The sequence below is a fragment of the Uranotaenia lowii genome, chromosome 1 (genome assembly GCF_029784155.1).
Source record: "Uranotaenia lowii strain MFRU-FL chromosome 1, ASM2978415v1, whole genome shotgun sequence".
NCBI classification, from domain to species: Eukaryota; Metazoa; Arthropoda; class Insecta; order Diptera; family Culicidae; genus Uranotaenia; species Uranotaenia lowii.
Window position 1 is genome coordinate 207,648,608 of NC_073691.1, and position 13,201 is coordinate 207,661,808.

The 13,201-nt window shown below is 38.7% G+C and overlaps 1 protein-coding gene across 1 annotated transcript; it reads right to left on the bottom strand.

The window, feature by feature from the left end:
- Window positions 1-325: 325 nt before the first annotated feature.
- On the bottom strand, window positions 326-9,128 carry LOC129739765 (angiotensin-converting enzyme-like). Its single transcript, XM_055731284.1, has 6 exons — window positions 8,238-9,128; window positions 4,481-4,705; window positions 3,664-4,222; window positions 2,245-3,602; window positions 1,010-2,193; window positions 326-941 (listed from the first exon to the last, which is right to left on the bottom strand). The coding sequence occupies exons 1-6, from the start codon at window positions 8,241-8,243 to the stop codon at window positions 572-574; spliced, it is 3,702 nt and encodes a 1,233-aa protein (XP_055587259.1). The 5' UTR covers window positions 8,244-9,128; the 3' UTR covers window positions 326-571.
- Window positions 9,129-13,201: the final 4,073 nt, after the last annotated feature.

The following is a 13,201-nucleotide window of genomic DNA, read 5'->3' on the forward strand; positions in this document are numbered from 1 at the left end:
AAACGCGCGCTATGTGCCATCATAACGCTCTGAGCATCCTTCGGTCTCTTCGAATCTTCGGCTATTGCAGGAGAGAGCGAGAAGCCCCTTGCCAATGAGAATGAGTACCCGCCACGTGCTTCCAACCGAACGTTTGTTGCTATCATTCCATGCATGCTTCTATTTCTTTCAATTTGGTCGGCAAACGAACAGCACGCTGCCGGACGGAATGAAAATCGCTGGAAAAGAACGCGAGCGCGAGAAATGTTAAACCGCGGGGGCACTAACCTAGCCCAACGGCAAAAACAAAACCGGGGTGGAGGGAAGAAAAATAACATCTCTCGACTCAGCTGACCGTTGTTTATCAATCTCAATCAATCGCTTTATTGTACCTACTTCTTCAATTGAGCTCAATACATTATTTACAAAACAAAAAATCAACAATGAACACTGCACTGAATCTCGATTTAACTTTACTGACTTAACTATTTATGTGACGGGGTTGTGGGTTTGATCTTTGACAATTTGAGTTTACTCAAACTGTATTTAGAATGAATCTTTGTAGAAAACGGGAGGAAGATAAAAAATTATCTCACAGCACTCCGAACAACAGTTCTGCCGCAGCCATGGCAATAATAACGCTAGCCGAAACTCCCGCCGATGTGGCACTTCCCTTTTCGGCTTTGTCGTTTTCTTCCTTCAAGAATTTGTACAGCGGAGCGTAGTACTCTAGCAAGGCATCGGTCTTCAATTGAGTATCACCGGTCATCTCTCGAAGCGCCTCGGACCAATGAACTGCACGTCCGGTCGAGAGTCCCTTTCTCAACAGATCGCCTGCAGCCTTCGATCCATCGATGTCACACTTGTGCAGCGGTTTGGACGGATCCTTGGGATCGTACTCGCCAGCCGCCTGACAAAGCGCTTTGTGCAGCTGAAGATCCAAGATGTGAGCAATGAAGTACCTGAAATTGGGATAGAACAATATTTAGCACGGATTTTACCTAGAGATGTTAAGCTTTTCTAAACTCACGAAATGTATTGACTGTCAAATGGAATGTGATACTTGGAGCCAGGATCGAACGCATTCTCATCACGGTCAACCGGGGGCGAAACCATCTGGTACTCTTCGCGAAGCTCCCACCAACGTTTGTTCCAATCCTGGAACTCGACTTTGCCAGAGAAAACTTCCCATCGCCACATGTCGATCAGCAAACCAAAGGGCAGAAAAGCGACACGATCCAAAGCCTTCTGGAACAGGGCGTTGATGTCATTCTCGTAACTGTCCACGTAATCGTCCAACAGTCCAATCTTTTTGAAATGCTTCGGAGTAGCAACCGATAGAGCAATAGTGTCTCCAACAGCCTCGTGGAAACCCGGATTAGCTCCGGCTCTCAACGTAACCGGTTGATCCTTGTACAGGATGTAATAGTTGATGTGACCCATTTCGTGATGAATCGTCACAAAGTCTTCCATGTTCATTCGGGTGCACATCTTGATTCTGAAATCTTCCCGATCACAAAAGTCCCACGCCGATGCGTGACAGGTCACAATACGATCGGACGGTTTCTCGATCATCGCACCGCGACTGACGTCGTAACTCATGCTATTATTAGGAAGTCCCAAGCCGACATAGAAATCATTGGCAATGTCAAACAGATCTTTTGCCGTGTATCCTTTAGCAACCAAAGCGTTAGTCACATCGAGATCAAGGGCATCTTTAAACGGTTTCACACGATCGTACAAATTTATCCACGATTGAGCCCACATATTACCCAGCAAATGGGCGGGAATCCTGGAATCGCTCGGGTCCAGCTTATCACCGTAGATACCTTGAAGCTTCCTTCTCACATATTTATGCAACTCTCCATAGAAAGGTTTCAACTGATCCCACAGTTTCTTCATTTCTCCCACGAAATTCTCTTGCTCAAAGGCCTGCTTCCACAACTCCCCCATATCCTCAAATCCAGCGATTCCGGCAGCTTTGTTCATCAACTCAACATACTCAACGTAGTCGTTTTTCATCTTCCGTCCGGTTTGATCACGCCATTCGCGCCACACGTACTTCAATTCATCGTAGTGTTCCGACTTGGCCATAATACCATATAGGTCCGGGTCCAGGCTTAGCCGACGGCCTTCCCTGCACGCTTGATCCTCGAACGGACAAATCAACGTGCTGCTGTAGATCGTCTGCATCTTGCCGAGGGCACTGTTCAACTGAAGGAGGAAAATTTATAATGAGGTAATTATTCAAAAAAATGTACTTACCGCATTAAAATCCTCGGCCGACAGTTGATTGATCGAGATCGAGTTTAGGAACTCTAGCTGCCGTCGAGTTTCCGGATTATCGTACTCCGAGGGGTCCACATCGGCGAAGTATTTCTCGTAGTTTTCCCGCACAAACAGGGTGTTCTGGTTCATGACGATGGCCAGATCCTCCAGCAGAGTTGCATTTCCGACATCGACCTGGGTGGCGTACTGGGCCTGCACCTGTCGATTGCAGGCCATCGAGTACTCATCGTTGTAGGATTCGATGATCAAGTCCATTTCGGCGTTCTTCAGCTTTCTGTTTTCTTCCTTGAGGAAATCATTAAGAGGTGCGAAGTACTCCAGTAAAGGTTTGGCGCTGATTTCGCGAGTTCCCGTCAGCTTTTCGAGGGCTACTGGCCAGTCCTCACTGTATCCGAGAGCTAACCCTTCTTTGATCTTGTTACCTGCTGCTTTGCTTCCATAAAAATCACATTTGTGAAGAGGATTAGCCGTCGAGTTGTTGGGATCGTACTGTCCAGCTTCGATACAGAGCGATCGATAGAACTGGAACTCCAAAATATGGGCCAAGAAATAGGCGATGTACTGTGAGCTAGCTGCAACGTGGTACTTAGATCCAGGATCAAAATCTTCCTCGGATCGAGGAACCGGGGCGTAGACTTTTTGGTACTTTTCCCGCAAGTTCCACCAATGTCGGTTCCAATCGGACTCCGGAACTTGACCACTGAACACATCCCAACGCCACAGGTCGATCAGGTAACCAAATGGAAGGAACGCTACTCGTTCCAGGGCCATCGAAAATAAGGCGTTGATGTTGTCGGCTTCACTGTCCTCGTAGTTTTCGAGCAATCCAATTTTCTCCAAATGCCTTGGTGTTGCCACCGATAGAGCAATGGTGTCCCCAACGGCCTCGTGGAATGCCGGTGTTGCACCAGATCGGAACAGTTCCGGTTGATCCTTGTACAAAATGTAGTACATGATGTGTCCCATTTCATGGTGCACAGTCACGAAATCATTCATATTGACATTGGTGCACATTTTGATTCGGAAATCTTTGGCGTCACAAAAGTCCCAGGCCGACGCATGACAGGTCATTTTCTGCGGAAGCTTCTCGATGACCGCTTTAGGCCCATAGCTCATGGCGCTGCTCGGCAATCCGAGACTCTGATAGAACTCATCCGACATTTCAAACATCTTCTTCGCATCGTAGCCCAGCTCTTTCATCTTTGCCGTCACATCCACCAGGCTGGCATTCTTGAAGGGTTTAATGCGATCGTACAGATTCACCCAAGACTGTGCCCACATATTGCCAAGGATATGGGCCGGGATGAGTTTGTTATCGTGATCCATGTGATCACCTGTTGGTAGAAATGCAAAACTTAAATTCTTTTTCAGTAAATAAACAAGTGCCAAACTTACCATAGATATCCAACAACTTGTACCTCACGTAGGTGTGCAGCTCGTTGTACAACGGTTCCACCTCCTTCCACAGACGCTCCAAAGTTCCGCGCAAATCTGGGTCATCGTAATTCGAACGCCACTGTTCGCCATAGTCATTGTATCCGTTGAGGTTGGCCGCATCATTAACCAGCGCTACGTAATGTCCGTAATCTGCCCTCATCTTTTTACCGGACTCTTCTCGCCAGCGTCGCCAAACGTAGGTAAGCTCTTCGTAATTGGTCGAACTGGCCAAAACTTCTTCCATCTCTGGGTCCAACGTCCATTTCTGGTCCGACTTTTCACAGTATGGATCCTCGAACGGACACACCTCGGCCAGTTGGTAAGCTTCATTCATGTTTCGAATCACCTCGTTGTATTCTTCCAAAACTAGCGGCGGTAAAGCGGCCGTGTCCAAATCCTTCAACAGCGCCAACTGCTTCCGAATTTTTGGATCCTGATAATTCTCTACCAGGGCATCCTTGAAGTACTCCTCGTAGTATTGGGTCCGGAACTTGGCATACGCCAACGTTGCTTCATTCTGTTGAGAGAAAAAAAAACAAAACTCAATAAGCTTCATCACAAATGATTAATTGGCTGAAAAAAGTAACATCGTTTGTTACAATTCATTTGCTCTCAACGAGAATGGATAAGTAATGACGCGTCAAATCAAACTTTTTCCATCCTATCAAAGAAAAATCATAAACCGTCACCTATCCTCCAAAAAACCATAAATCGTACCCTGATTGTTCTATCTTCTAGATACTAGAACGAGGCAAAAGCAAGACAACCCACCCACCTGTTGTGCTTGGTACTCCTTGTTTTCGGTGTCGATAGCGACGTTCCAACTGGCAGTGACTTGCCGGTTGCAGACCGGCTTTACTTCCGCATCGTACTTCTCGAGGACGGTGCGCATTTCCTCCTCGCTGAGAACATCGTTTTTCACCACCACCTGGGGGTGGGCATTGGATGACGGTGATCCAAGGGCGGCCGCCAGGAGCGTCAGTAAAAGGGCTTGCGAAATCTGTAAACAAAAATAGGACAAGAACTTTTAATATTTTTTTTAAATAAAAAAAAGAGCCTAAAATAAATTTGACAATTTTAAAGATTTGACAATTTTGACAATTTTGACAATTTTGACAATTTTGACAATTTTGACAATTTTGAAAATTTTGACAATTTTGACAATTTTGACAATTTTGACAATTTTGACAATTTTGACAATTTTGACAATTTTGACAATTTTGACAATTTTGACAATTTTGACAATTTTGACAATTTTGTTAATTTGGCCAATTTTGACAATTTTGACAATTTTGACAATTTTGACAATTTTGACAATTTTGACAATTTTGACAATTTTGACAATTTTGACAATTTTGACAATTTTGACAATTTTGACAATTTTGACAATTTTGACAATTTTGACAATTTTGACAATTTTGACAATTTTGACAATTTTGACAATTTTGACAATTTTGACAATTTTGACAATTTTGACAATTTTGACAATTTTGACAATTTTGACAATTTTGACAATTTTGACAATTTTGACAATTTTGACAATTTTGACAATTTTGACAATTTTGACAATTTTGACAATTTTGACAATTTTGACAATTTTGACAATTTTGACAATTTTGACAGTTTTGACAATTTTGTCAATTTTGACAATTTTGACAATTTTGACAATTTTGTCAATTTTGACAATTTTGACAATTTTGACAATTTTGACAATTTTGACAATTTTGACAATTTTGACAATTTTGACAATTTTGACAATTTTGACAATTTTGACAATTTTGACAATTTTGACAATTTTGACAATTTTGACAATTTTGACAATTTTGACAATTTTGACAATTTTGACAATTTTGACAATTTTGACAATTTTGACAATTTTGACAATTTTGACAATTTTGACAATTTTGACAATTTTGACAATTTTGACAATTTTGACAATTTTGACAATTTTGACAATTTTGACAATTTTGACAATTTTGACAATTTTGACAATTTTGACAATTTTGACAATTTTGACAGTTTTGACAATTTTGACAATTTTGACAATTTTGACAATTTTGACAATTTTGACAATTTTGACAATTTTGACAATTTTGACAATTTTGACAATTTTGAAAATTTTGAAAATTTTGACAATTTTGACAATTTTGACAATTTTGACAATTTTGACAATTTTGACAATTTTGACAATTTTGACAATTTTGACAATTTTGACAATTTTGACAATTTTGACAATTTTGACAATTTTGACAATTTTGACAATTTTGACAATTTTGACAATTTTGACAATTTTGACAATTTGACAATTTTGACAATTTTGACAATTTTGACAATTTTGACAATTTTGACAATTTTGACAATTTTGACAATTTTGACAATTTTGACAATTTTGACAGTTTTGACAATTTTGACAATTTTGACAATTTTGACAATTTTGACAATTTTGACAATTTTGACAATTTTGACAATTTTGACAATTTTGACAATTTTGACAGTTTTGACAATTTTGACATTTTTGACATTTTTGACATTTTAGACATTCTTTATATTTTTTTTGTATTTGACAATTATGAAACCTTTCACAATTTTCACAATTTTGACAATTTTAACAATTTCTTTACCATTTTTAACATTTGGAAAACTTAAGTTTTGTTTGTTTGTTTTGTTTATTTCAATAGAGACTCTAAATTTTGAATTCGTTCGTCCCTAATTGTTTTTTATTTTTACAATTTTTATAAATTTAACGATTTTATTTTTAACACTAGCTGACCTGGTGTGCTTTGCTACACCTTTTAAATTTGCTAGAAATTCAACAAAAAAGATTATTTCTTGTTTTCTTAAATTTTCTATTTGTTTTTAAAACCTATCTTTAATTTGTTTTCCAATCAAATTTGGTTCCATTTGCTTCATCACTTTCCAAGTCATTCTACATAGAATCGCCCTGCTTTTTTATCAAGAAAACGTTTCTCGTACTCCAATCCTTTCTATGCAAAATTTGCTCGATCATTTCTCGAGTTGTTAAAAAAATATGAATGCACATCTCTCCCTTTTCAAGATGCCCCCCATTTGCTTAAGATGTTATCAAGTAAGGCAAAAAATGTATGAGAGCCCCCTCTTCCCTATTCATCCCACCACTGGATGGTTCCCGAATAAGCATAGAATCACTTCTCCATCCCAAAAAACCCTCCCCTACTAAAGTTGGTTTCTTCTGTATAACTTATTCTATAGATATGCAATAAATTACATGAGGCTCCCGTCTCCTCTTCTTATTTCACTCAATGGAAGAAGGGAAGGGTCCCAAATAATCATAGATACATTAATCGTATCAAATTACAATACCATACTTTGGTGCTTTTCGACTGATCTCGACATCTTTAGAAAAAACGGTGGTGGCCCCCTTTTCTCTTCCTTTTTGTTCACTGGAATCAGAGAGGGGTCTCAAACAACCATAGAGTCTTTTTCCGTATCCAGATATCCTCCAAATTTACATCAATTTTCTCGATGATATCATCAGTCATGAAAAAAAATTGTGTGGGAGCCCCCTTCCCCTTATTTTTTCTCTAATAAAAGGTGGAAAGCGCTTCAAACCATCTTGGGAACATTTTGTTCGCCCAAATACCCTCGTATGCCAAATTTCATTCCGCTGGCTTGATTAGTTATCGAGTATTGCAAAAATGTGTTGGGTTTAAATGCTCAAAAGTGCCTTGATCAATAACAATTAGTGACAGTACTTCCCGTTAGTGTAATATGTATTTTATTGACAAACTCTACCGACATAGCAATTAGTTACTAAATTTTAATAATAGGAATTCTTCTTTAAAAAATTGAAAAATGTTACTGAGCGTCCATTGAAACAAGTCTGTAAATTTAATTTTTTTTGGTCGGGGCTAAGAGCTATAGAGCTAAATATTATTGTATTTTTCCTTCACAAGCCTCGAAGCTGATTGTTATTCTAAGCAAACTGTAAAACAAATCAAATTGTTGTGTATATTCTTGAAATTTCGGAAAAAAGAATGAAAATTATTGAAGACACATTAGGAAAACCGGTCATTGCGGTAGAGTTGAGTTCGTATCTCCAGACCGGCTATCTTTCAATTACATCTTTACCAATGGCCAATGGTATTTTATGACATCCGGTACGTTCGAGTTTTGTGAGATAAACTCGGTCCACAATGGCAATTAAGTCAGTATTTTAAGACTTGCATAAAACTTTACAACTCTGTCTACGCGGAACTGACCCGTTTACGTATATTGACTTACAACGCCTCAGTATTCATTTTTACAGCTATTGGCTAGGGTTGTTAATAACCATGCTTAGCTTGGTACACAGAATCAAAATGAACACGCTCATATCTGACGCATAAATTTTCCGCCTGAATGTTTTCCCAGTATATTTTTAATGTTTAGTAATTTTTTGTAACAATTCACTTCTTTCTCAATTGAAACAAGTCACTTCTAAATCATTTCTTAAAATTTCCATCAGATTATCATCATTTGAAATAGTTTACCGACGAATTCCGGAAATAACTTACCCCCATCGTGATCGTCTCGAAAAACGTTGCTCAGAGCTTCCTATCCACTAACGAGAAGCCAAATCAAATTCATCGGTAAATCCTCCGTTTGCCACAGAAGAACGTTGACCGTTCTACAGATCTCCAAAAATGGTGCTCCAGTAGTCACTTCCTTCCCCCGAAAACGGTCACTAAAACCTCTGGCGATGCACGCGCTATTCCAAAATTACCGCACACAATAGCTTCGTTAAATATTTCAATCACATAATTTCTCCTCCCACTTTTTTTTTGCACGCTACACTTTGCTTTGGAACCAAGCTCGCTGAGGATGTCTTATTTTTTCGCCCTCCTGAGTTGGTTGATCGTTATTGTACTTTGCGAACAACAGAGCGCGGCCAACAACCGAAGACAACGACGACGACGACGACGATAATCAACTTGCGTTCAGTTGCAAGTCCTTTGGCGCAGTTGTAGAGCAACTACTTAAGCCACCTTTATGCTCCAACGAGCTCCGATTGACTGATGGTTAATGACTTTCGACGCAAAGTAATATTTGTTTCGCCGATTTTTCTGCGCACAGCTAACATCCCTGGTGGCGTACCCTTTTCCAAAACCAACCTTAGTGCAACGGATTAAGCGATGCGACTAAGCCATTGATAAGAGAGCCTATTCCTTCAATGGACGAGCAGCTCCTTTCGGTTGACAGGATGCACAAAATATAAGTTTTATGAACCGTTGCACCGCCGCACTTGAAGAACGCTCGAGGTACCCCTATATGATGATGAGAAGATGCTGTCAATGCTTGACAAAACTGATAAGAGACCCATCCAAAAGATTTGTACTGCCTATGTAGGTATACTTTTATCGCGCTTGAGCATCCAATCGAAACTGCGAACATCGCGCGAATCGAGTGATAACAAACATGCCGCTCAATAAAATTCAACAGTAAGGAGGCGTAAGGAGGCGTAGGGGGGTGAAAAATAGTTGCAGTACTACAACTCAAGTAGTAGTTCCTCCAGCTGACTAGTACCTACTTAGAGCTCCACGGAGAGTGAGACAGTTTAGTAACTACGCCAAAACAAGCCGGCTTAAACGATTACTTATCCGCACACTTGAGCAGAGCGAATGTGTGAGCGAGCAGAACGCGGCTTGGCAATTGAGCAAAATGAGCTCATAGTTTAGTTAGTCGTTGATGGCGCTCATAATTATCTGCCATCTAATCTCAACACTCTATAATTGATCTGTTTATCTTCGAGAGGCACATTGTTATCAATTAGTTAAGCCGGTTGGATACTCAGAGCACCGTTGGGTAGGTACTTAATCTCAGCTGATCGATGGAGTTGAAAGATCTGTTGCGATGTTTTAATCTATAGAGTGCTTGTAGCGGTTAGGAACTGCATTTCTCCCTAGCTTTTAAGCTATTTCGAAGGCTCGTCCTATTAATCGATTATCTTTTATATCTATCTAAAATGTATTTCCGACAGTTTATGAACACTGGTTATTATGAATAGCATCAATATTTTAAGACCTTTCAAAATAGGCAAACCACAAATGACAACTAACATCCAGCTTGGTAGTTATACTCTGTGAATTTAAAAATATATCCGTACCCTGTGAAATATACTACTTCCTACACCAAAACGTTAATAGCTGACACTTTCCAACACTCTTCCACTCTTGAGAGTCAATATGACACTACTGGAAATTTGGCGGCTTGTTACTTCATTCGGATGCATCGAAATGAAAATTTTTTTTGGAGACCCATGGTTTCCATATGGGGAAGTGCATCTAAAACGAAAATGAAAGAAATACAGATACTTCAAAATAGATGCTTGAAGATAGTATACCGGAAACCGCGACTGTACTCAACTGATCAGTTGTATCACAATGCTTCAGCATCAATTTTCCCCGTTCAAGGTCTGAGAGAAGTTCAGACATTAGTCCAAATGAAAAACTTTTTAGATAATCCTCGAGCACACAAAAACTTGGAGTTCCCGGTAAATTCTCACAGATACCCAACAAGAGGTCAAGGAAATCTTCAGATTCGACGAGTAAAAACAGAAAAAGCTAAACGAAGTTTTACCAACTTCGGGATTGCTCGTTACAATGCCCTGCCAGCACATATAAAATCAGAACAAAACTTAACCAAATTTAAAAAACTTATAAAAGCCTACGTTCGTAATCGAATGGCTTTGCTATGAATGAAACACCAGTCCAGTAGTTAGGAAGTATGCCAAGCATCCCCTCAAAAGAGAATATTCTCACTGGGGATGCCCAACCGTGCTCCTCAACCAAAGTTGCAACACCACCAAAAACAAACTTTACGCCATACTAAAGTCCATACGACATTTTTTTCTTATCATTTCCGCCACCACCACCGCCAAGCCGCCTCCACATCACCGCCCGCCACCCACCAGCCGCCAGCAACAATCCAAAAAATATAGTGTTTTCAATACATATCAGTGGAAATGATAAAAATTGTAAACTTTAAAATTGTAATCTTTGAATTGAAAAAAAAAATAAGAATAATAAATGGAGAGGAGGTTTTGTGCCTACGGGAGCAGGAATTCAGAAGGAATTACACTCCCGCGGGCTTTCCTTTGATCTCAAAAAAAAAAAAAAAAAAAAGACCCTCAATGAATTCTTGAAATCTTTTATTTTGCATCATTACTTTTTTTTCTGACGCACCCTGAAGGCCCAGGTAAAAACTCCCTAATCAGACCTTGAGTGTCAATTTGACACTCCTGATTCCTGACTAATACCAATATTTTATTTTACTGACTAAGACCAATATATCTCTCCTGTTTCCCAACTGATTTTTACAGTATTTATAGTTTTGGAAATTTAGTAATGTATATTTCTCAAACATCATTTATCTACTACACTTTAGTTTTCCATTTTTAAAGTCTAAGAAAAAAAATCCGAAAAAAATGCTTTGGAAAAAATGCTGTAGATTAGCTACGGAATTCTTGACAAAAAGGTTAGTTTTTTTTGTCGGGCCCTACTACTGCGACCAGTTGTTAGATCTTTTGTAATTTGTCCCCTATTCGCTATAGCTTATCAAGATAGATCACTCTGATTGATAACAGTAGTGTCACTTTCTTGTTGATCACCATTTTCCTGATTTAGAAGAACACGAATGAAGTTAACAACCTTACTGGAACCTAAAGAAAATACATCAGAAGGATCTAATATTCCTTTACCGAGTAGATTAGTTCTTTTTGATATAAGACAAGGGCATTCACATAGAAGGTGCTCCGATGTTTCCTTCTCAGCCTGACAAAAACGACAAATGTAAGATTGACTTCTTCCCATTAGCTGTAGATGATATTGACATTCACAGTGTCCTGTAACCAATCCTGTGAAAGTTTTCAAATCTTTTTTTGCTAATGTTAGAATCTTTTTCGATTTGTAAATATTTGGAATAATCATTCGCTTCGATTGTCTTGCTCCTACAACGTTTTTCCAGTTTCTCTCAATCATATTTTTTTTCTAAATGACTTATTTCCATTTTTAAAAAGCAACTTGACACGCTGCAAAAAGGTTCAGGACCTTAGAACGGATTTGAAGAGCCTTGTCTAGCTAGCATGTCAGTTTTTTCGTTGCCTTCAATGCCGCAGTGCCCTGGCACCCAATATAGAGTAAAGCTTAGTTCTTTTAGAAATGGGACAATTACGAATGCGTGTATCTCAAAAACCATTCGTTTGAACGCAATACTTTCTACGAAGAAAATGAAGGTAATGTTATGATATTTCATTAAAAAATTTGAAAAAAAATATTTACCGTTTTTTGTTAAAGAAAATTCTACTTTATTCTTGGTATCTCCCATTGGCCGGCGCACACTTTTTTTCAGTCATGGTATTGATCAGTTTTCCAACTTATACTTCGTAAAATCTATATTTTAGGTGGCTTCACCCTTCTTCTTCAATTTCTGATACTTTTCGGTCCAATACTTCTCTTTTAAAAGAAACTGGAAGCATATTATTGGATACAGTTGTTTCGAAATGAACAAATTTGATTATTTTTGACCACATTTTTTGAACGTTTTTATTTCGGTACAGGTTTTACAGCTTAAGAGCTTTGGAACTATCGAAAAATGGTTGTTTGAGGTTGGATTTCAATGAGTCATCACTAGGCAACACTTTCAGCTTATCGGAGAAAATTGTTATGGACATTTCAGCGATCTACACTTAGTTTTTCGCTTATTGAAAATTAAAAATGCTGGTATGAGACTTGACTTCCTTGATGACCCTTAACCGTTGTTGCCGATCATGTGCTTCACTCCAATGCTTGATTTGAACTTTGTGGACATTATTGACAGTGTTTTCATACTTATCCACCACAAAAACTCTGTAATTCTTTGAATAATCAACGGTTTTGTCAGCTATCAATTTGATAATGACGAATTTTAAAGGAAACTGTGCAAAATTATTTTTTTCTTTTTCTCTTGCATCGTACATATCTCAAAAACACGTAAATTTTAAATTTTGAAAAAAATTGGTCCAATAGTACTTTTTACAGGCAACAAAATGCGGTCAAAATTTTTGATATCCAATAACTAGTTAACGAGCTATAAGCAAATGAAAGTGTCCCATTTCTAAAAGAACTAAGCTTTAACTGAATTGTTTTGTGCAAGTTTTTCAAGTGCCTCAATACATTCCCATACCAGTTTTGACGTACATTTAAGTGATTTTAATGATTTAAGTGCAGCTTGGCTCTCTGAAAAAATTGCAAAATTTGCATGTTTGTATTTTCTTTTAAAACACAGGTTTGTGCATTCGAGAATAGCGTAGATTTCATCCTGGAAAACTGTCACTCACTTTCCCATCATCGATATCGATACATATGCGCCGGGACCTGTTACCCCTGAACCAGCTTAATTGTTCATTTTGGATCCATCTGTATAAAATAATAAAGATCCTGATCGGACCTCAGGACCACATGAGCTCCATGTTATTCGATCAGGTTCTTTAACATTGAAAGAA